Below are 20,842 nucleotides of genomic sequence, written 5' to 3' on the forward strand. Positions count from 1 at the left end.
GGGAGAGGGGCCGCAGCCCCAGCCCCTTGGGCCCACCAGCGCCCCGCAGCGGGCGGGGTGCTGAGAGTTGTGGGGGGGCGCGGCGCCTTTAAGGCGGCGGCCACGCTCCGGCTGCGTGCTGCGCTATCGGGTTTTTGAGGGCCGTGTGCATCCGCCGGAGAAAGGAGTCCCGCCGCCCCGCCTCTTCCCGCCCCAGGGGCGGTCGGCGGAGGGATCCGTTGGGGGGGCACGGGGCGGTGCTGCGGCCGCCGGGATCACCTTGGCGGGGCGGCGCGCAGAGGAGCGGCGGCTTTCGGAGCGGACGGGCGTGGGGCGAGGCCGGGCTGCGGCAGGTAACGGCGGCCTGAGGGGCAGCGGGCGGGGGCGAGCGGGTGGCGGTACCCGCCGCGGCACCTTCCGCCGCCATCATCAGCGGCATCCCCGTTCCCGCCGTTGGGCAGGGGTCTCCTTCAGGCGGCGGCGCGGTGTGTGTGTGGTGGCGCGCGCATGCGGGGGTCTCGCGGCGCCGAGCACGTGGCGCCGCGGCCGAGTCCCGGCCGCCCGGAGCATCCCGGTCCCGCCGCCCCGGGGCAGAGGGGGGTGTGGGGGGGTGTTTGTGTGTGGGGGGGTCGGTCCTTGAGGCGGGTACCGGGGCAGGGGGTGGCGGGGGCCGCGTGTGTCCCGCAGCGATGCTGTGAGGTGGAGCTCGGGGCCCCGGTTGCAACATCCCGGCCGCCTTCCTGGTGGCCGCGGCTGGACCGGAGTCTTCTGGGAGGCTGAGTCAGATGGAGCGGGAGCGGAGCGCTGTGCCGGCCCCCCCATCTCCCTCTCCCCCCGCCCCATCTCCCTCCTCCCCGCTCCCCCCCCGTCAGCCCCGTGCCGGCGCTCACGTAAGAGCCGACTCTGAAGGGCATCAGCTTAAATCAGCGTACGGCTCGCTGGACTCACAGCGATGCTGCAGCCTCTTTATCCCTCCCTCTCTTCCTCCGCAAGAGATGGCCTTTTTAGCATTAATCATCTCCCGTAATTATGCCTGCTTTAACACGTCCGATTGATTTAGACAGTCCCGTGAACTGTGGAAACCTTTAAAACGTGTTGAAACCTTCTTTGCAGGCATGAATAGTGCTTTTATCGGCAGACAATGGCAACCTCGGAGTGTCTTCTCGGACTCGTAAAAGTATACGGCAGCCTCTAAAGCCCTGCTTTGTTCTGATAAGACAGCTAGTTATCAGCGGCTCCCAGGTTAACAGAAATCACTGCTTTTTGGAGGTTTTTGTGATGTTAATGCCTTAACTTCCTGGCTACCCCCTCCTGTGAAGGGCTGCTGCTAAGCCTGACCTGCTTTGGCCTGAAGGTTGGATGACAAAGAGGTTTTTTAGTTACCCAGATACCTCTTGGGAAACTCAAGGGTTTCAGTGCAATAAGTCAGCCCATAGGAGGTAATTTTATGCTTGACATCCCATTTATACAGCAGAATTTAGGCTAATGTAGAACAGTGAAGTTTGCTGGCCTCGTGGCTCATGCCAGTGCCAACCTGTTTCCAAGCCATGCGTTGTTAGCAAAGGTGAGGCAGGAAGCTCTGCTGTGAGCCACGTGTTTGCAGTGCGGTCTTTTGCCTGCAAAACTTATCCAGGAAACTTCACTTTCACTAGATAAAGAGCTTGTGGAGACTGTGGCCTGTGTTTTCCATGGCTGCCTATTTCTTTATCTGCCCCAAGCCGTCAGTTTTGTGATAAGCCCAGTTTATTGGAGTGATCCACTGCCGGCGTTAATTCCCTTTCTGCACACCAAACTGGTAATTTGAGAGGAATAAGCCGTTTCCCGGGCTGGCTGCACCACGTGCTGGGCCTTTATCTCCTTCTCCCAGGGGGAAGGAGGTGCCGGGGCCGCTGCAGCGCGGTGATGGATGGTGGCACGTAGGAATGGGGCTGCAGTACGTTGGTGCTGCCGCCCAGGCGCGCAGCAGGTCCCCATCCTTCAGAGATGCGGCACAGGGATCTAGACCTCCCATCTAGAGTTATTCAAACGGAAAACCCACCGTAAAACTTTCTTCTGTAACGCAAAGAGGATTTCTTTACAGCTTTCTGGAGGCAGCTAGGTGGTTTCTGGTGGCCTGGGGCCAGGCTGGAAGTCTCCTTGTCCTTTGTCAGCGCAGCACCTTCAAGGTTAAATCGGTGGGTGTGCCCACACTACAGATACCCTCGAGATAAGTCTTTTTAGTCGCCAAACACCTTATGCTTGTCACTTCGACTCAATTTTTCTTACTAAGTCTCCTTTATATCTTTGCCCTCAGGGAATGGCAGGCTGGGCTAAAGCAAGGCTTAATCCCTCTGCACGCAGGAAAGTGCTGATGTTGTCCTGACCCTCCCAGCTCCATAACTCCAAGAGGCTACAGAGGCATCTCCATTGCCACTGTGCAGCAACTGTTGTGGGACTCTCCCCAGCAGAGCTGCAGTTCGCTGCTGGGGAGAGCATACACCAACTGGGAGCAGGTGGTGGCTGCTGGGTCCTGTCCAGCCTTGCAGAAAGGAGATGGCTTTGGGGTGGCCATCTTGTACTTGTGTAACAGTGCAACACTACCTCCTGCAAGGGAAGAGCTGTTGCCTCCCTCTCTGTAAGAGGGGGTGACAGGCTGCATCAAAGCCTGCCTTGGCACAGAGCTGTGTTTTTATGTTGTTGAGAGACTTCAGTTTCTCCAGTGAGCAAATCTGATGTTTTTCTGGGCTGCTTTTGGGGAATCTGAAGGCTTGCCCAGTTTCATAACCCTGCCCGTCTCTCATGTGAGTGCTAACTCAAATCATTCCTGCCTCTGGCCAGGGACACTGGGCGTAAGCAGCGTTGTTGTGCAGCATCAGTGAGGTTGTGTAAGTGAGGCTGACCAGTAAAACCCAAATCATCACCTGCCATGAGCCTGCCTGCAACATTCACAGGCAGTAACATCTCTGGTGTGGCAATGGTTAATGCTGGTGCTGCCTGGGGCTAGTCCTTGCTGCAGTTTCCTCTTCCCTCTGTCACCAATAACAGCAGACACTTGGCCCAGAGTGGGGATTGCTGCTGCTTCTGCTCATTTCTCCATCCCCCTGGGCAGATCTGATCAGGAGGTGCAGTGATTTCGGAGCCTCTGGTCTGCAGGATGAGCTGGCTGGAGTTAGTTACCTCACTACTGCAGAACAGGTCTCTGCCCTCACATGAGCTCTTTCTAGAACATTCAGGAGCCAGGGAGATAACCAGACATCTTGCTTAAAGCACAGGCAGCCCAAGTAATAAACGTGGGGATTTAATGGTTATTCCTGGAGGAAGGAATTCACATTTATTTGGTGCTGGAAGCATTCAGACTCTGTAGGATATTGCTTACCTCCCTTCATTACCCAGCCCAGACTGAGTGCTCTGTGTCTTCAGGCGTCCTTGAAAGTCCGAGCTCCTCTGTTTGAATTAAAAACCCCAAACCTGGCAGAGTGGGAAATGCCAGACATTCCTGTTATATTTGTCAGCCTGCTCCCTCCAGGAGAGCTCAGTCGGTGCTTTGTAGATACAGGATAGTGGGAGGCAGGAGGAAATGTTAGAAAGCAAAGGTTGTTGCTAGCATGGCACAGTGCTGCAGCCACACGGGTCTGGGATACTTTTTGGCTGCTGCATTTCTGCTCTTCCCCCCCTGGACAAGGTCATGGTGTCTCTGATTGACTTTCCTGAGTGCACTGAAGTGCTCGTGAAGGGGGTTCTGGCTGGGAACTTCCCTTTATGTACTTACAAGGACTTTAGGGGGGTTAAAATTATATTTGCAAATGACTCGAGTGGGTGGGGGTTTTTCCATGAGAGCTCACATTGCCTATTTTAAACCCCCCCAAGTCATGCTCTGGGTGCAGTTTCCAGCTTGGGATCCTGTTGTTTCATATCCCTCATTCGCAGAGGCTATGCAGACCTACTCGCCTGTGTGGAAGTGATTTCCCAGCAGAGGCTTGTTGTTTTTGGCATCTGGAGAAGCTTGTGCTGCTCTGCAGGTGTTGGAGGATGCAGCAGCAAGTGTTAGAGGGCTAAAACACAATGTTTCAGGGCGAGCAGCGGCTTTTGCTATAATAAAGGGACTTTCTCCGGCTTTTTATGTGGGCAGACTTTCTTGTTGTGACTCCGGTGAATCAGCAGCTTCTGGCAGGGCTGAGGGAAAAGAGGTTTTGCCAGGACAAATTATGGTTTTCGCTGCCCTGGCTCCTTTGTGCCGCATGGGAGCGGGGCGATGGTGAGTCAGGGCTGCCTGCGAGAGGATCCGCACGTACGTGGGGAGGGGAGGAGCGTTGGTATGGGCAGGCACATGGCAGGATGGCAGGGCATCTCCTGCCTGTTCCTCAGAGATGTGACTTCCATCTCTGACGAGGCTTTCGGGGTTATTAGTGCCTCTGTTTCTAACCTGGATGCTCTGAGCTGGCTGATGTGTGCAGTTAACACTGGTTTGTGAGTTACTGGGCGGGGGGGGGTTATGTCTGCTTGAAGCAGGCAGACCACACCTGCACAGCAGCCTGTGTTTCCCTCAGCACCACACTAAAGGTCTGTCTTCTAGGTGAAGGCAGCTTATGCTGGAAGAGCAGCCTGCTTTGAATATCCCCTGTGTGCCCAGGGGATGGTGTTTGTAGTGGAAGTTTTGTTTGAAGTCAGAGCTGATGATCTGCCCATGCCAGCAGCCACCACCTTACATCACTTTTACCAGAGGCTCTTGGAAAGTCAGCAGTCTTGCCTGAGCACGTCGAAGAGGACAGACAGCTTTTAGCTGCCACTGCTGCTTGAGAGCACAGGGACTATGATGCAGCCAGAAGTGAGCCATTAGGAATGCCCAGGGGCACCAGTGCTGCTGGGAATGGGCCTCCTCCCATCCTAGTGGACAGTTAAGCTTCAGTTCAGGTTTCTCCTGGGATTGCAGGCTGTTCCTGTGTTGTGGGAATGCTCTAGTCCTGTAGAGGCAAGGAGCCCGAGTTCAGAGAGTTGTTGTTTTCATCCAGACATTGAGAAAAGTCAGCAGTTTTAAATGTGGTGGTTTGCTGCTGCTCTGGGTGAGGGGTAGTGCAGGGAACGGGGCAGACCTGCAGCGTCCTCAGTTGAAGAGTCTGTGAGTGTATTAGATCTTCAGTCTTTGTGTTCTCTGCCAAGGTATTGTGTTTAATCAGCCCAAGTCTACTTGCTGGCATAGGCTTAAAGGATGGGAGTTAAGCTTAGGTGAACATTGCCATGATTAGGTGTTCCTCAGCAGGAGATTGCCTGTGTAAGAGTGTCTACAGTCATGCTCGCGCTGCGCTGTCCCGCTCCCTGGTTGCAATGGGATGTGCACTAGAGGCCTGTAGGAGAAATGACTTGAGAGCTGGGAGGGAGGAGGCAGTCTCTGCCTGTGCATTCAAGTGCTTGAATTTTATTGCGTTGTGTAGCTCCAAGGGAAGACTGGCAATGAAGAGAAGCTATGAAGGGAACATCTGCATAGAAGGCAGGTGAGCTTTGGGTGGTGTATGTGGGGGATGACATGGAAATAGAAGTATGTCTTGCCTGTATCTAAGACTCTCAAGTAGGAACATAAAGATAGCTTGACCCAGTAGCAGCCTGCTTGTTACCTCCATATTCATCACGTGGGTGTGTTGGTGTCTCTGCTTGATGAACCAGTCTGAGTGATTCCTAAACCTGGCACCACTTTCTTCTCTTCCAGACACAGGATTCCAGCAACAATGTCGAAGCACCACGATGCAGGGACTGCTTTCATCCAGACCCAGCAGCTGCACGCTGCCATGGCTGACACCTTCCTGGAGCACATGTGCCGCTTGGACATTGACTCGGAGCCAACCATCGCGAGGAACACCGGCATCATCTGCACCATCGGTATGTGATTCCTATATAGGATTGTAGCTGGGAAGCCCTGTGTGGTGAAACTTGTTAAGGAAATCGGGAGAAGGTTTCTGCTTTCATCCCTTGCCAGGGCTGAACTTGTGTGCTGAAAGAACATGATTTTCCCATGTCTGCCTAACCCATGTTATTGCTAGGAGTGAATCCAGTAGCTGGGGAGCTCAGGACTGCTTAGGCTGTGCTGAGCTTCTCAAGGCAAGTTAAAACAATCTTTGCTGCTGCAGATATGATCTGTTCAGTGCTGAGTGAGTCTGTATCCATTAGACCTTTTCTGTTCCGCATGAAGCAGCCTGTTGCGAGGGGGTTATCTCATAATTTTTGCAAAGTTAATATTCAAGCTTCCTTGGTGCTTCAGGGCATGTAATGACAGGACAAGGGGGAATGGATTTAAACTGATAGAGGGGAGATTGAGATTAGATATAATGGAAGAAATTTTTCCCTTTGAGGATGGTGTGGTGCTGGCACAGGGTGCCCAGAGAAGCTGTGGCTGCCCCATCCCTGGCAGTGTTCAAGGCCAGGTTAGACAGGGCTTGGAGCAAGCTGCTCTAGTGGAAGGTGCTCCTGCCCATGGCAGGGGGCTGGAACTAGATGAGCTTTTGATGTCCTGTTGAAACCTAAACCAATCTGTGATTCTTCCTCCTAGGCCCAGCCTCCCGCTCGGTGGAGAAGCTGAAGGAAATGATTAAATCTGGGATGAATGTTGCCCGCCTCAACTTCTCTCACGGCACTCATGAGGTAAGGGTGGGTCTGAGCTGATAAGGCCTTCCTGGACCATGTGTCTGCTGTCTCTCACAGAAGAGGGGAATCCAGCTCAGCCCAGACTAGTCTTGGTGTGGGAAGGTGAAACTTTGGCGGAAGCATGCTGGTTGTGCGTATTGAGCCTGTGTAATTGCTGATAACAGTTAAGTTTTGAAAGCAGTTCAAGATGGTTCCACACCCTTCTGTACCAGGAAGCCAGGTAACTGATATTTGGCACTTCAGTCCCAACTGAAGTGTCAAAGGCAACTTGATTGCCTTCCCTGAAACCCTTCAGTTCTTCCTCCTGTCCTGCCATTCCCTGTACAAAGCTCTTGGTTGTCAGTTAAGAAAATGGGAAGCCAGCAGCATTTACCCCTCTCCTGCTGTTCACAGGATCACACAACTACCAGTTGCTCGTCTTGCTTCATTGCTGGGGGTTTTGCAAGGAGATCAATGAATAACCTTGTCTCAAAAGGAAATTGTTAGCTATTTGAAGTAATTACTGTGCTTAGTTGAAAGAATTGAGCTCCTGGTTTTGCACAGCCAACCTGCTCTGGTGGCGCTCCTGGCAGTCATGAGGTTAGCACCGTGATGCTGGGGAGGTGGTGCAGTGTGCATATAGAAATAAGGTCAAAAGAAATCAACACTGTTTGTGGCAGATGAGCCCTTACTGATATAAATAGGTGCTCAGTGATACTGGAGGAGCTGAGGATCCCATTCCAGGTTGCCTGGAATTGGCACCCTGAGCCTTCCTGCTGAGTTGTTTTTACCCTGGCTGCCCTCCAGCATTCAAAATGTCAGGCAGTAGCCAGTAGCAGCTGTAGGTGGCTTTACTTACTGAACCATGAGCCTCCTGGGGTGTAACAGCTTGGCCTCTCACCCTTGTGGCCTTTAAAGGCCACAGGGCGCTGTCAGAATCGAAAGGTCTGGTGCTTAACTGCAAAACCATCAGACCTCAACTAAAGACCCTGGGGTAGTGTCAGCACATAGCCTGCAGTTAGAATCTGCTGGGAGAAAGGGGAGTGTGGAGTAACTCTGCCCCTCGCAGTCACACCCTGCAGCTGAGGGGTGCTGGGGTCTGTTGGCTGGTTAGGGAGTCAGTTGGTGGCCAGTGCTTAAACTCACACCATTCTTGCCCAGTGGAGCTGCCACTGTGGTTTGAACACTTGTTTCCTGAGGTCGAGGACAGGGACTGTGGCTTTCTGTGCTGGGTGAGGTCTAATTCTGCATTTCATACAGATGAGGTGAGGCTACAGCAGTCTGGTCTTGCTATCACCTTCTGTTTGGCTGTTGGCTGTAGCCAGTCTTAAGTTTGAGTCTCCTCCTGGTCCCTCCAAAACTTTCCGGTTTCTAGTGAAGCCCCAAAGAGTTTTCATCCACTGCGAGTGCTTCAGTTCTTTTCAGTTCTTGTGTCTGCCCAAAGCATTTAACAGGGCTTCAATTTTAGCAGAATAGATTTAGCACCTGGCTGCCAGCTTTTTATATAGAAGAAAATGGCTTTTACTTCCAGCTCTGCCCAGATTCTTGTTCTGCATATGTAACCCTGGAGGAAGCCAGACTCTAGGAACAAGTTACTCCTTGTTATCAAAGTAAGAAGTAAAAATCCCTGGAGGCTGGGACCAGGTAAACACGATGGCACCGTTGAGGCAGGATTCCTGAACTGCACACACCTAGACTGTGGTGTGGGAAGGGTTGGGGCCTTCTCAGTCTCAGCTTTCCCCCTCAATCAATAAACTAAATTACACTTCCTGCTCTAGAGTTAGCTATTACCGTGTATCTATGGCTGAGGGCACACACATGAACTTTAGAACAGCTTTTTCCGGCCCTGCCTTCCTGGTGCTGGGATATTGTCCCTGTGATCGTGAAGTGGGCATGCAGGCCTCATGTCAAGGCAGGCGACATGCTGGCATGAGGGGAACAGGGTGCTGCCAGGTGAGTCAGAGCAAAAGCTGCTGGTCTGTCAATGAGAGGGGAAAGGGTATTTCTTATCTACAAAAGTCTGTCAAGTGTTATACAATCTGCCGTCAAGGTTATCTCTTTATGTTGTTAAGCAAGTAAAGTAAACCGATCTGCTGGTCATCTGAAGCTTGTTTGAGGTTATTTGGATGGGAGTTTCCCAACAGAACTGACTGTCTGGACACAGGCAGCATTAGCAAAATGCTTTTGCACGTGTGGAAGTCGGGAAGTTGGGTGCGTGGTGCTGGAATCTTGGAACTTCCGGCTGTGATTGCTTTGGGTCTCAAAATAAAATGTGAATACTTAAATAGATAATGTGCTCTCAGCAAATCCTTTATCTTCAGGGGAAGTTGAAGCTTAAGAGTCCTTAAAAAAGCTTGTCTGTCTGCTCACGTGTGGGACTGGTGAGAGGGGTCATGAAGAAGGCCATGGGCAGTCAGTATTGGGGCAGAGCTTCTGGAAGTGTTCTTAAAGGCCTGTTGGTTGGTGGGCCATCTTAAGATGGCAAGTGTGTGTCCTGGTGGAAAATTAACTGCCTGGGCTGTCTGCTGGAGTTGTCCTTCTGGGATTACAAGTGGGGCCAGGGAAGGCACAACCGTATAAGTGCTGGGTTCCACTTTCATGTGGGGAAGGCCACTGTATCCTCATGCACTGCTTCTGTGGAGGCTCAGTCTGAATTAAACTCTCAAGCTCCAACTGAAATAGAATGTAGTGCAAGAGCAGAGCTGTCAGCTGGGGCAGCTTTTGGGGTGTGTAGTGATATCTTTTGTAAGCGTTGGTATAGAAATGGCCTGAAAGTTTCCATCTCTTTCCTCGCCAGTATCATGAGGGCACAATCAAGAATGTGCGAGAAGCTACAGAGAGCTTTGCTTCTGATCCCATCACCTACAGACCTGTGGCTATTGCACTGGATACCAAGGGACCTGAAATCCGAACTGGACTCATTAAGGGAGTAAGTTGCTCTCTCTGCCTTTTCTCCCTGTCTTTTTTCCCATGTGAGCCTGGATGTCCTGATATGCCTGTGGCCTTCCCAAATGAAAAGTGTCTCTGTGGGCCAAGGTATTGAGCCATCTACCCAGGTCTGGATGATCAGCTGCCGGCTGGGAGGTGGTTGCGTGCTGGTTTTTAGTGCTTTTGCATGTTTTGACACGCAGAGCGGCACAGCAGAAGTGGAGCTGAAGAAGGGTTCATCGCTCAAAGTCACCCTGGATGATGCCTTCATGGAGAAATGCGACGAGAACGTCCTGTGGTTGGACTACAAGAACCTCACCAAGGTCGTAGAAATTGGCAGCAAAATCTACGTGGATGACGGTCTGATTTCCTTGCTGGTTAAGGAGAGAGGTGGGTAGCAGCTGTTCAGCTATGCCTGTTTTTTCCTCTGAACATATTTGTGCTTTCCTTCTGGTAACTGTTTTTTTTTTTTGCTCGCAGTTGGGTATTAAAGGACGGGCTGACAGAGTTTGGGTTCTTCAGCCTGGAGAAGAGAAGGCTCCTGAAGGGGAGACCTGAGAGCAGCTCCAGTGCCTAAAGGGGCTCCAGGAAACCTGGAGAGGGGCTTTGGACAAGGGCCTGTAGGGGCAGGGCAAGGGGAATGGCTTTAACCTGCCAGAGGGGAGACTGAGATGAGCTCTTGGGCAGAAGCTCTTCCCTGTGAGGGTGCTGAGGCGCTGGCGCAGGGTGCCCAGAGAAGCTGTGGCTGCCCCATCCCTGGCAGTGTTCAAGGCCAGGTTGGACACAGGGACTTGGAGCAAGCTGCTCTAGTGGAAGGTATCCCTGCCTGTGGCAGGGGTTGGAACTGAATGAGCTTTACAGACCCTTCTAACCCAAACCATTCTATGGTATGATTCAATGAGTAAATGGGTCTTAATGCTGCAGTGAGAATTTGAACAAAATGTTTTCTACCTCAAGTATAGCAAGTGTCCAAAAACTTCATCTGGTTTCACTGGACTGTCATCTGAACCCCCTTTTCAGCGATGAATGTGTGGAAGGGATATGCAGTGCTCATGATCAAAGGCTGTTCAGTGAGGCTAATTTATACTTTTATGCAGGATTTAACTAGTTTTACAGTGTAGACCTGAGTTTTGTGATTAGAGACAGGGCTGGCTTTAACTGGTAGTGTAGGGGTGGGGATTAGTCCTTTGTAGTGCTGCCTGAACCACTCTAGCCTCAAGGTGTTGCCTCAAATCCTGGAGTGTAGGGAGATGGAGGTGAGGCTTTCAGGATCTCGGTTCGGAATAACAGGACTTGTGTGCGCACAAGGGCAGCCTGGTAGCTTTTTTGGGAGAGGCAGTCCCAACCTCCTACATGGAATAAATGGCATCTTCTCCAAGAGCAGCTCAGGAGGGGTTTTAGGCCAGCCTGTTGTGCTGCCATGGGTAAATTGCAAGCTTGTGTGTTACATAAATGCTCTGCATAGACAGATGATGTGCTTTCTATTGTGTGTGGTCGCTACTGGCACTGTGCTCTGAGGCAGGGAGGTGGTGTGGGAGCTCCAGCAGGCAGCTTCTGGTAAACACTGACTGTAGGAACCCATCCCTTTCAGGCAAGGACTATGTTATGACGGAGGTGGAGAACGGCGGCATGCTGGGCAGCAAGAAGGGAGTGAACCTGCCTGGTGCTGCGGTCGACCTGCCTGCAGTCTCCGAGAAGGATATCCAGGACTTAAAATTCGGCGTGGAGCAGAATGTGGATATAGTGTTTGCTTCCTTCATCCGCAAAGCTGCTGATGTCCATGCTGTCAGGAACGTGCTAGGGGAAAAGGGAAAGAACATCAAGATCATCAGCAAGATTGAGAACCATGAGGGTGTGCGCAGGTGAGTTTTTAGGAAGTTTTATGTGGCATTTGCTACGTGTTGTGACTTGGTTTTGGTTTTCTTCCTCCTGCCTTGGCATTCCAGGATATCGGAATGGCATGGAGGGGTAACAAACCTCTTCTCTTGCTGTCAGGTTTGATGAGATCCTGGAGGCCAGTGATGGCATCATGGTGGCCCGTGGTGACCTGGGCATCGAGATCCCTGCTGAAAAGGTCTTCCTTGCCCAGAAGATGATGATTGGGCGCTGCAACAGGGCTGGTAAGCCCGTCATCTGTGCCACTCAGGTACTGGAAATGCAATGGGAAAAGAGGGTGTGAATGTCAGTAACTCTCATGGTGTGACCGTTTGCTAGAGTGAGATGCTTAGGGCAAAGAGGGTTTGCTCGTAGCTTGAGGTGCTGCTTTAAAGATGTTTGAGATCTTCACCAGGAAGGTTACAGGACCTCTGTGGCTGCTGAAGGTTTTACCCGTTGAAGGCATAATGAGCCTTTTGGGCTGAATAACCAAATTCTAGGGAAGAAGATGGCATGTGCTTTTGCCTTGGCATCTTGTAGCAGCACATCTGTGTCTAACAGAACACTTGCGAAGGTTCCCAGGTGTATTAAAAGATGTGCGCACACTGCAGCATCAGAAGGAAATGAGGGAAGGATCCATGAGGGAGTGGGAGAAGGAGAGCTGGTGCTCGGCTTCACTGGTTCCAGTAGATGTCATGTGTGCCTAGTCCTCAGGCACTGGGAGGACTGGTTTCCTGGCTGCACTTGCTCTGTGCATAGGCTGTGAAAGTAAAAGCTGTCTCTAAACTGTAGCCACCAGGCAGGGCTGTGTCACAGTGGTGCATGCTCCTTCCTCTTCCTGTATTGCAGCTGAAACACAGCCTCAGGTGGTGTTTCATGAGTGGTGGTTGCCCAGTGGTGAGCTGCAGCTGGGGGAAGCTGAGCACTTGGGCAAGACAGAAGAGCTGGCCAGGCTGTGTTGTGTGGAGGGACCCTGGCTGCTGGGAGAAGGGGCTAATGAGAAGGAGTTTTTTCTTGTGAAAGCTGTTGTTTGCTGCTGTCCTCAGAGCAAATGCTTAGGAGGCAGGTGGCAGCTGTTCTGACATTACATGTTAAAGATCTTGCATTGGATGAAGGTGACTTTAGTTGGTGTAAGACCTTGCTGTTCTCCTTTCCCTAGATGAGAAAAACCACCCCCTAGGTATTAATTTAGGAACATATGGCTGGATTTCAGCTTCTAGAGAGCTCAGTTCCTTGGGCCAAGCCCTGTGCTGGAAAGTTCAATTGGAAAGTTGGAGTATTGGGTCATTGGTGTTGTGTGGGTTAAATCTCCCCGGAAAAGAAGTGAATGAGGAACAGAAACAAAATTAAATGAGTTGTTTTTTCTTGCAGGAAGATGCTTTAATTCAGTACTGGTCCCTCACCATCCCGTACACAGGGTAGAATTCTTCAAGCTGCACTCTGTCTTCTGCCCTATATATAAAGTACATTGAAGTGCGCTAGTGAAAAGGCAGCAGCTTCCTTCTGCAGTGTCTTGATTCCTTTGGCTTTCCTCTTTTCCAGATGCTGGAAAGCATGATCAAGAAGCCTCGCCCGACCCGCGCTGAGGGCAGTGATGTTGCTAATGCTGTCTTGGATGGAGCTGACTGCATCATGCTCTCCGGAGAGACCGCCAAGGGAGACTACCCGCTGGAGGCTGTGCGCATGCAGCACGCTGTGAGTACGGCCTTGGCTCCTGGGAGCAGTCCTCCATTGCTCCCATCTGCCACCTGAGCCAGGTAGCTGGAGATCTAAATGTGGCTTGGGCTGGGTGGCAGCACCTCACAGTCCAAAGCAATGGAATCAGCTGGGTTAAAAAGTCCTTTAAGCTCATCCAGTTCAACCGTTCCCCAGCAGTGCCAAGGCCACCACTAACCCATGGCACTGAGGGCCTCAGCTCTACACGGTGTGTGAACAGGGACGGTGACTGCAGCCCTGCCCTGGGCAGCCTGTTCCAATGCCTGAGCACCCTTTGGGGAAGGAATTGTTCCTCAGCTCCATCTAAACCTGCCCTGGGGCAGCTTGAGGCTGTTTCTTGACGCTGTGAGTGTTTCTTTACCTAGTGTGGTCCTGAGGGCCTGAAAAACCTCACTTTGCGTGCTCCCAAGCATGGCCAGGCAGAGCTGAGAACTGCACTGCAGTGCTCCAGAATCTCAACTTCACATTTCTCACACCTAATTCTTGTTTAGGCTAGGGTAAAGAGGGGGGTTGCCATTACCTTGGCGTGAGTTTCTTCAAATGCCCTGTTTGTTGTGGTATGTTAAATGCCTTACTCTTCTCCAAGGTCGAGGAGCCGCTTAAGAGGTTTATCTGTAGATAATGGAAGGTGTGGGCTGGCTCTGGGGGTGGGGGAGGCTCCTGAGCCTGGTTTGCAGCACTGTGTGCTCAGGGTTGGGGTGTGTATTGCATGAGTACCGACAGCACCGTGGTTTTCCATGCCTGAACTGCCAGAAACCTCTGCTCTGCTTCAAGTTCACCCAGCTCGCGCTGCGGCTGATGGAAACCTGATGAGTGTCCCAAGTGTTGCTTCTCCTCAGTTACCAGTGCTGTGACTTGCAGCAGTGCTAACTCCCACCAGTTTTATGTGCAATTCAGGTTATAGAGATAAATCAACTCAGCTAGTGTTTGCAGTGCATTATGGAAGTAATCTTTTATCTGGGCAGTATGTGTGTTGGGGGTTTTGGAGTGGAAAGTGCAAAATATGACTTCATGTAACCAGTAGCTGCTGGTTTACAGGCTGAACACTAACGATGCAACTGAAAGGTTCTTCCTCAGTTTTCGCCTCCTAAATCACAAGGGCTGACTTTCTACTAAGACTTGGAAACCTGCTGCAGGAAGCCTTCTATCTGGGGTTCCATTCTGACATTAATTCCTAGGCTCAGGCAGGTTGTATTGTACTTGTACCCTGAGCTCAAGATCTGTTGCATGTGCTTCCCTCTTGCTGCAGACCTGGGAATTGTGGTGTTACTCTGCCAGGCCTCTGGAGAAACACTGAAGGTTTAAACCTTCTGTGCAGAAGAGTAAATACAGATCCACTTCGTTTAACATAACATGGCCCAGGCAGCAGGGTGCCAACTCTGCGATGGTAGAAGCACAGCCCCTTTCTGAGCTGACTGGCTTGGTGTTAGTTGAGAGAAGCCCCAGCAATAGTGCCCTGGGTAACCACGGTCTGTACTTCTGCAGCATGGCCAGAGCGGCTGAATATTTCCACTGGAAATGGCCAGGTGGACACAGCAGGGAGAGAGCTCTGGTGAAGAGGGGCTCTGTGCATTCCCTGGCCTGAAACTGGTGTCACTTCGGGTTTATGTACTTAATACAGTGCTGCTATTGGAGTATTCCAAGTAAAGCTCTCTCTGTAGTGAGGGGTAGAAAGTAAACATGGGCTGTCAGGTCAGGGTCTGCTCTGTGTAGTATCCCTGCACCTCTAAGAGACCTGACCTGTCCATCCCTGTCCCAGCAGCTTTCCTGGGACTCCACAGTGGTTTGCTCAGCGATCCCTTTTCATGGTCCTCTTGGAAACAAATTTGCTCTTCAGTACCTGGCACCTCTGTGACAAAAATACCATGTGCCTCTAGTTGCAAGCTTCCAAATACTGGGCAGGCTGTTTTCTGCTGGTGGGAGTGAGATTCCTTCCAATTCCAGTCCACATTCCACAGTCATCTTCAGATGTCGCCCTGGCCATGCTGTCTGACAGGACCGAGGTTTAGATAGCTGCTGTTTTCCTCTCTCCCACCTTCACCCTGGTACCTCTGCATGTGTAACAGCTGGAACCCCTCTGGCCATTTCTGTGTGAGTAATGGCAGCGGTGGTGTGGAGTTAAGGACTGGGCTGCTGTTCCTGCCTGTCACATGTGTCCTGGTATTTTTAGACATAAGATACTTAACTACTTTGGCTTAAACTGATATCTGTGGTAGAGGGATAATTCCTGGCATCATGTAAAGCAATTAATTAACATTAGAATAGCAAAATTGATATTTGGAAGGGGTCTAATGACAAAGCCATTTACTCTAATGGCACTTTCTGCTCAAAGATAACTCGTCATGCTTTGTGTAGTGGCTGCTCAATTTCCAAAGCAACAACTGGGTGGAGTTGTCCTCAAAAAGATGATGAACCTTTGCATGCTTTTCTGGTCTCCAGAAGCCTTCTTTATTGGGTTGTCAGGGGCTAATGCAGCCTTCTGAGATGAGAATTGTCTCTAAAACATGAGGATGAACAGATCGCTGAACCTGTGGCAAATGCTTAGTCTGAACAGAAAGCCCTTAGATGTGCTTCCTTACCTTGTCTGGCACTGTACAAACACCCCAACATGTTGTGACAACCCTATAAGGAAGACTTGTTCCTATTTTTATTTCTCTATTACCGAAAGAGAAGTTGTAGCACTTGAAGGTGAAACTTTATTGGCTCTCAGGTTAAACTAAGTCTTTACTGGCACTCAAGCTGAACTAAATCTAGTGAAGCTGAGAGACACAGTCTCCCAAATTCAGGGTGATGTTGAAAGCACACTGATGGTGTGCTGGCTGCATGAAAACTGTTCCAGCAGTGCTGTGTGCTGTTGGGTGGGTATTGAGAAGGAGACATGGACTCACAGAGGTTTCCTCTTGAGTTGCTGTGGGCAGGGCCATCAGCAAGCTGGTAGATGGCATGAGAGTCTCTGAAGGAAGTAATAAGCAGCTGCAACAAAGCGCTCTGACTCTGAGCTGGCTTGCTCTGCTCCTTGAAAAGCAGTCAGTGTTTGCCTGCTCTGAAAAGGCTCCAAAACACAGCAGGAATGCCACCTATGGAATGCTGGCCCCATGACCAGTGCCCACCAGTTCAGTGCTGTGGTGAAGCAGCCGGTGCGGCTGTGCTGTTACTGGGTTATGTTCAGCAAACTCCCAACCTGAGAGCCAAGAAGAGCTTCACAGCTTGACCTTTAATATCCTCTCGCATGCATTACTATGACAATTAAGGCAATTAATGTGATCTCATGTTCCTCTGGTGTATCTTTCCTCCTTTTCTTTCCTCTCTCCTCCTCCGTTGCTCCTGCTCGGGGCTGCAGATCGCTCGTGAGGCTGAGGCCGCAATGTTCCATCGTCAGCTGTTCGAAGAGATTTTACGCCTCAATGTTAACAACAGAGACCCTGCTGATGCCATGGCAGTAGGCGCAGTGGAGGCCTCTTTTAAGTGCTTAGCTCCAGCCCTGATAGTTCTGACCGAGTCTGGCAGGTAGGGCTCAGAGAGGGGGCTTGGTGCCATGAATATGAACACGCTCCCTTTTAGCACTGCCAATGCTTAGCAAGCGGTTCGCTGCCGCCCTGTCAGCCTTGTGCAACTGCTGTGGTCTGAGCTGACTTCTTCTCTGTGGCAGGGAGGGACTCCGTAGGCAGGAGCAGAGCGAGAGTGCCTGGCAGTTGGCATGAATGTCACCGAGTGTGGGCTCGGCAGGGTGAGGTGACTCCGGAGGTGCCACCAGTTCAGCAAAGAAACCTTGAGGACCAGCTGGTTCCTCTCTAACCAACCAGGTGCTGTTTGGGTGCCCGCGTGTTGCGGCATTGCCCCAGATAATCTGTGCTCTCTGATTGGCACCTCCCGTGTCAAAGCTCACGGTGTTTGTGTGGCACCTCGCCATGGAGCACCTCGCCCTGCTGCCCGGGGCGCCTGACGTGAGCGTTGTGTTGTCTTCCCGAACGCGTGTTGCTCTTATAGATTGCCCGGGAGGCCGAAGCCGCCATCTTTCACAGGCAGTTGTTTGAGGAACTGCGTCGTCTGACATCCCTCAACTGTGATCCCACGGAGGCCGCTGCTGTTGGCGCTGTGGAAGCGTCCTTCAAGTGCTGCAGTGGGGCCATTATTGTCCTCACCAAGTCCGGAAGGTAGGAGGTGACAGGTTCCCCCAGGTCAAGCCAACCTCGTGACAGGGTGGGGGAAGGAGACTCGCATAAAGATGGCTTTGAAAGGAGAGCCATAGTGGTGAAGCCAGGCTTTGGCAGTGACTGAGAGCCCAGCTCCCTGCTGCGGTGCTGGTTCCCTGGAGATGGGCAGACATCTGGAACATCTGCACGTAGAGAACCTCCACGTTCCCCTGCCTGCCTCTGCCAGCGTGGCATCAGCACCAAACCCTGCCTCCCCTTCCAGGTGGGAATGGCATCTCTGCCAGCAGTGCTGGCTGGAAGAGTCAAGGGAAAATCAGTTCACATTTCTTGGCAAGAAATCCTCGGTGTAACACGTTCAGTGGACGCAGAATCCATTTCATTTATTTGTTTATTTAAATCAAGGCCTTGGCCTCTCATAGTAGCATCCAATTTCTTGGTCCCCTGCTGACCCCTTCAGGCAGCAGCCCTGCTTGCCTAAGCCTGAGGAGTGAAGAGGCACTGCTTAGGATTGTTAGGGAGGGAAATGGAGAGTGTTGGAAATCTCCTCTTCCTCATGCCCCTGCCTGTGTTAACCTCACTGACCAGGCAGGCACCAGCAGCCTTGTGCTGCCTGTGCTCACACATGAGCTCAGTGCCTTGGCTGCGGGTGCGTGACAGCAACATGGATACACTGGAGCCATCAGAGTTTGGGATTTCCATCCAGCAGTGTGAGCAGAGACTCACTTTCCCAGCAATGGAAAGGGTGCTGGAGCTGATCAGTTCTTCTATCTAGAGGAATTAGGCTGCCCATTCCCAAAGCACGTCCGACCCTAAGTCTCATACTGCTTCTGGAATTGCTTGCACTGGATTTGGACCAAAGGGATAGTGCAGCAGCAGAAACAGATGCGATTAGATGCACGGTCTGCCTGAAAATCTGGACCATCGGTGAATCCTTCACCTAAATTTACAGCTTCAAATGGTTTGAAGCAGCTGCTTCCTGCTGAAACGAGGAGTGACTGTAACACCGAGTCTGGACACCCGCGTGCTTGTGATGTTCCTTGTGAAAGGTTCCACCTCACACTTGACCTTTCTGAAGACATCAGAACTCTGAATATTTTTGGCTGTGGATTCGGTTACAACCCTTGAGTACCTGCGTGTCCTAGAGCTGCCTGGAGGCAGCATGGGAAGGATTGGCCGAGAGCTGGCACGGGTGTCTGGGGGCTTCCAGCAGGCTGCCACCGCCTGCTTTGAGCAGCAGTCCTGAATGTTCTGAGCTTGGCTCCGCTACATGAGGCTGCAAAAGCTCGTGGAGATCCTGATGTGCTTTGTTGGAAAGATGGAGCTGTAAATACTGCAGTTTCCATCTCCATTTGCAGTGCCCAGGGAAAAGGAACCTGCAGTCCCCACCCAGGGTGTGCTGCTTCCTCTTTTAGGTGTTTTAAAGCCCAATTTTCCACTGTAAATTTTGGCCTCAGTGGCATTTGCTTCCTGTTGGGTGCAAGAGCAGAGCTGTGTGTGGAGGGACTGCCTTCAGCAGGTGAACGTGGCTGGGAGGCAAATGACCTCAGTGCAGGCTCTTCACATCTTGTGAACCATGAGCTCCTCAAAACAGAGGGAGCTTGCAGGGACCCCCATTGAGATGCCAGGGACTGCTTGCAGAGGCCGGAATAAATGGCTCCTTGCCACCTTAACATAGCAACGGAGACAAATACATGCTTGTTTTCGGGACCAAAACACCCAGATGGTGCTTTAAACGCGGAGGCGAGATGATGGTCACCACTGCCAGGGGTGCTGGCCTGCCCAGTTGCCAAACTGGGAATTCAGAGGAGCATCCAGCTTGTTTGGTGAGCTTGGCTCTTGCCAGCATCTCCCATGTGGCATCCTCTGATCCCTCCTGGGGTGTGTGGAGTTCACTGGGCAAACCTGGCTGCTGCTTGCGCTGTTATGGCTGTACACAGGCTCCCCCCGTGCCTGTAGCGTGGTGCTTCACCCTCTGTGTGTTGTCCTTGCAGGTCTGCACACCTTGTGTCCCGGTACCGCCCACGGGCTCCCATCATCGCGGTGACCCGCAATGACCAGACCGCGCGCCAGGCACACCTCTACCGCGGCATCTTCCCTGTCCTCTGCAAAGAGCCAGCCCTGGATGCCTGGGCTGAGGACGTGGACCTCCGTGTTAACTTAGGCATGAATGTTGGTGAGTGAGGCCACACCAGGAATCGGGCGCGTTGGGACATGGGGGTCCTGAGCCCCAAAAGTGCTTTTGTGGGTACCAGTGGGGACCGGTGACAAAGGGAGAGGAGCTCACTGCCTGTGTGGTAACGGTGTCTGTTTGGGAAACGGGATGGCAGTTGCACGAGTGCAGCCGCATCCGCTTGGGCAATGGGCCGGCAGGGTTGGCACGGCTGCCTTAGAGTGGGTTCTGGCAGAAAACAGGGTTGGCTTTAACATGGTGCTTGTCCTGAAGGAGGAGAAGCCCAGAGCCGGGTGGCTCCTTTCCTGTTCCCTCTCCCAGTTCCGTGCTGTGGAATTCTCAGCTCCTTGTCCCAACAGAGCCCAAAACAGAGGGGTGGGCAGTGATGGGGCTTTGATATCAACTTGGGTGTCCCTCCCCATGGATGGGTGATGTGATGTGACAAGCTCTGACCCCTCCCTCTGTTCTCTCCTAGGCAAAGCACGTGGGTTCTTCAAGAGCGGTGACCTGGTCATCGTGCTGACAGGCTGGCGCCCCGGCTCCGGCTACACCAACACCATGCGTGTGGTGCCCGTTCCTTGAGCGACTTGACTCCGACCAGCACCACCCACCTTCCTTCCCCCTTCCCCTCGCTCCCCTCTCCCCTCGCGTTAGGCCCGCCATCGCTTGCGCTGTTCTTCTCCCTAGCGTGGACGTAGGTTGCTAAACACCACCCAGTGCAGCAGCAGCAGCAGGGGGAAGAGACCTTAAATCACTAAAAAAGTACATACTTGAAGTGTTTAGTTTTTTTTAAACCCTCTCCCTGTAGTGAAGTCGTGCCCTGGTCGATGTTGGAGTCAGCATAGTGAGTTCTTGTCAGTGTAGGACTGGCCTCAGGGTTTGGGGTGATGGGGAAGGGGGGAGGTGATGGTGTCCAACACTTCCACTGTCCCCTCCTCGCTGGAGGCACAGACCAAATCTGGGATGTATCCAGCCCCTCACCTTGGTTGTCCCAGGGGTGGGGGTAGAGGAGGGGTGCTCCCCTCCCCTGCACTCCCCTCTCTCCGCACTGTTACCATGTTAGTTGTGTGTGTGTGTCCCAGAGCCTTCTCCTGCACCTTGCACTCCACGGGCCCCTGGGGCAGTCAGAGCACCACTGTCCATCAATAAAGAGAAGCTGAAGCACCCACGCCTGCCCCAGTTCTTGTCTCGGGGTGGAGGGAAGGGGGGTGCCTGGGGTCATTCTCCTGCTGGCAGCGGGGGGAGCGGACCTGGACCCTGGCCCGGGGCAGCGATCCCACCCATGGGCCCGTTTTCCCCCGACTCGGAGGAGAGCGGCTCCTGCCGTTCCGGTAACCGGGGGCTCCGCGGGCCCTTTAAGAGGGGGGTCCCCGCTAAGTCCCGCCCCTCCCGCCAGTGGGCGGGGCGAGGCTCCGCGGCCGGGGGAGCG

The 20,842-nt window shown here is 52.4% G+C and overlaps 1 protein-coding gene across 3 annotated transcripts; it reads left to right on the forward strand.

Moving 5' to 3' along the window:
• The first annotated feature begins 192 nt into the window (after nt 1–192).
• Nucleotides 193–20,581, forward strand: PKM (pyruvate kinase M1/2). Of its 3 annotated transcripts, none has more exons than XM_061447374.1 (11): nt 193–332; nt 5,660–5,829; nt 6,497–6,588; nt 9,368–9,499; nt 9,702–9,888; nt 11,090–11,360; nt 11,494–11,644; nt 12,916–13,068; nt 16,430–16,596; nt 19,235–19,416; nt 19,889–20,581. In XM_061447374.1, exons 2-11 carry the CDS (start codon nt 5,679–5,681, stop codon nt 19,993–19,995), a joined length of 1,593 nt encoding a protein of 530 aa, XP_061303358.1. In that variant the 5' UTR covers nt 193–332; nt 5,660–5,678; the 3' UTR covers nt 19,996–20,581. The 3 variants fall into 3 exon arrangements, with proteins under 3 accessions (XP_061303358.1, XP_061303357.1, XP_061303356.1); XM_061447373.1 differs by lacking the exon at nt 193–332 and adding an exon at nt 5,388–5,447; XM_061447372.1 differs by lacking the exons at nt 193–332; nt 16,430–16,596 and adding exons at nt 5,391–5,447; nt 17,077–17,243.
• Nucleotides 20,582–20,842: the final 261 nt, after the last annotated feature.

The sequence above is a fragment of the Pezoporus flaviventris genome, unplaced genomic scaffold (assembly GCF_033815535.1).
Source record: "Pezoporus flaviventris isolate CSIRO_AGI_PZ_B2104156 unplaced genomic scaffold, CSIRO_AGI_Pfla_v1 ptg000006l, whole genome shotgun sequence".
In the NCBI taxonomy this organism is placed as follows: Eukaryota; Metazoa; Chordata; class Aves; order Psittaciformes; family Psittacidae; genus Pezoporus; species Pezoporus flaviventris.

Excerpts from the sequence above, each read along its gene's own strand:
- PKM (XM_061447373.1), top strand. The coding sequence starts at position 5,407 with ATGAAGAGAAGCTATGAAGGGAACATCTGCATAGAAGGCAG. Across the intron at positions 6,589-9,367 it reads TCTCTCACGGCACTCATGAG|TATCATGAGGGCACAATCAA; the intron begins GTAAGGGTGGGT and ends TTTCCTCGCCAG. Across the intron at positions 9,500-9,701 it reads GAACTGGACTCATTAAGGGA|AGCGGCACAGCAGAAGTGGA; the intron begins GTAAGTTGCTCT and ends TTTGACACGCAG.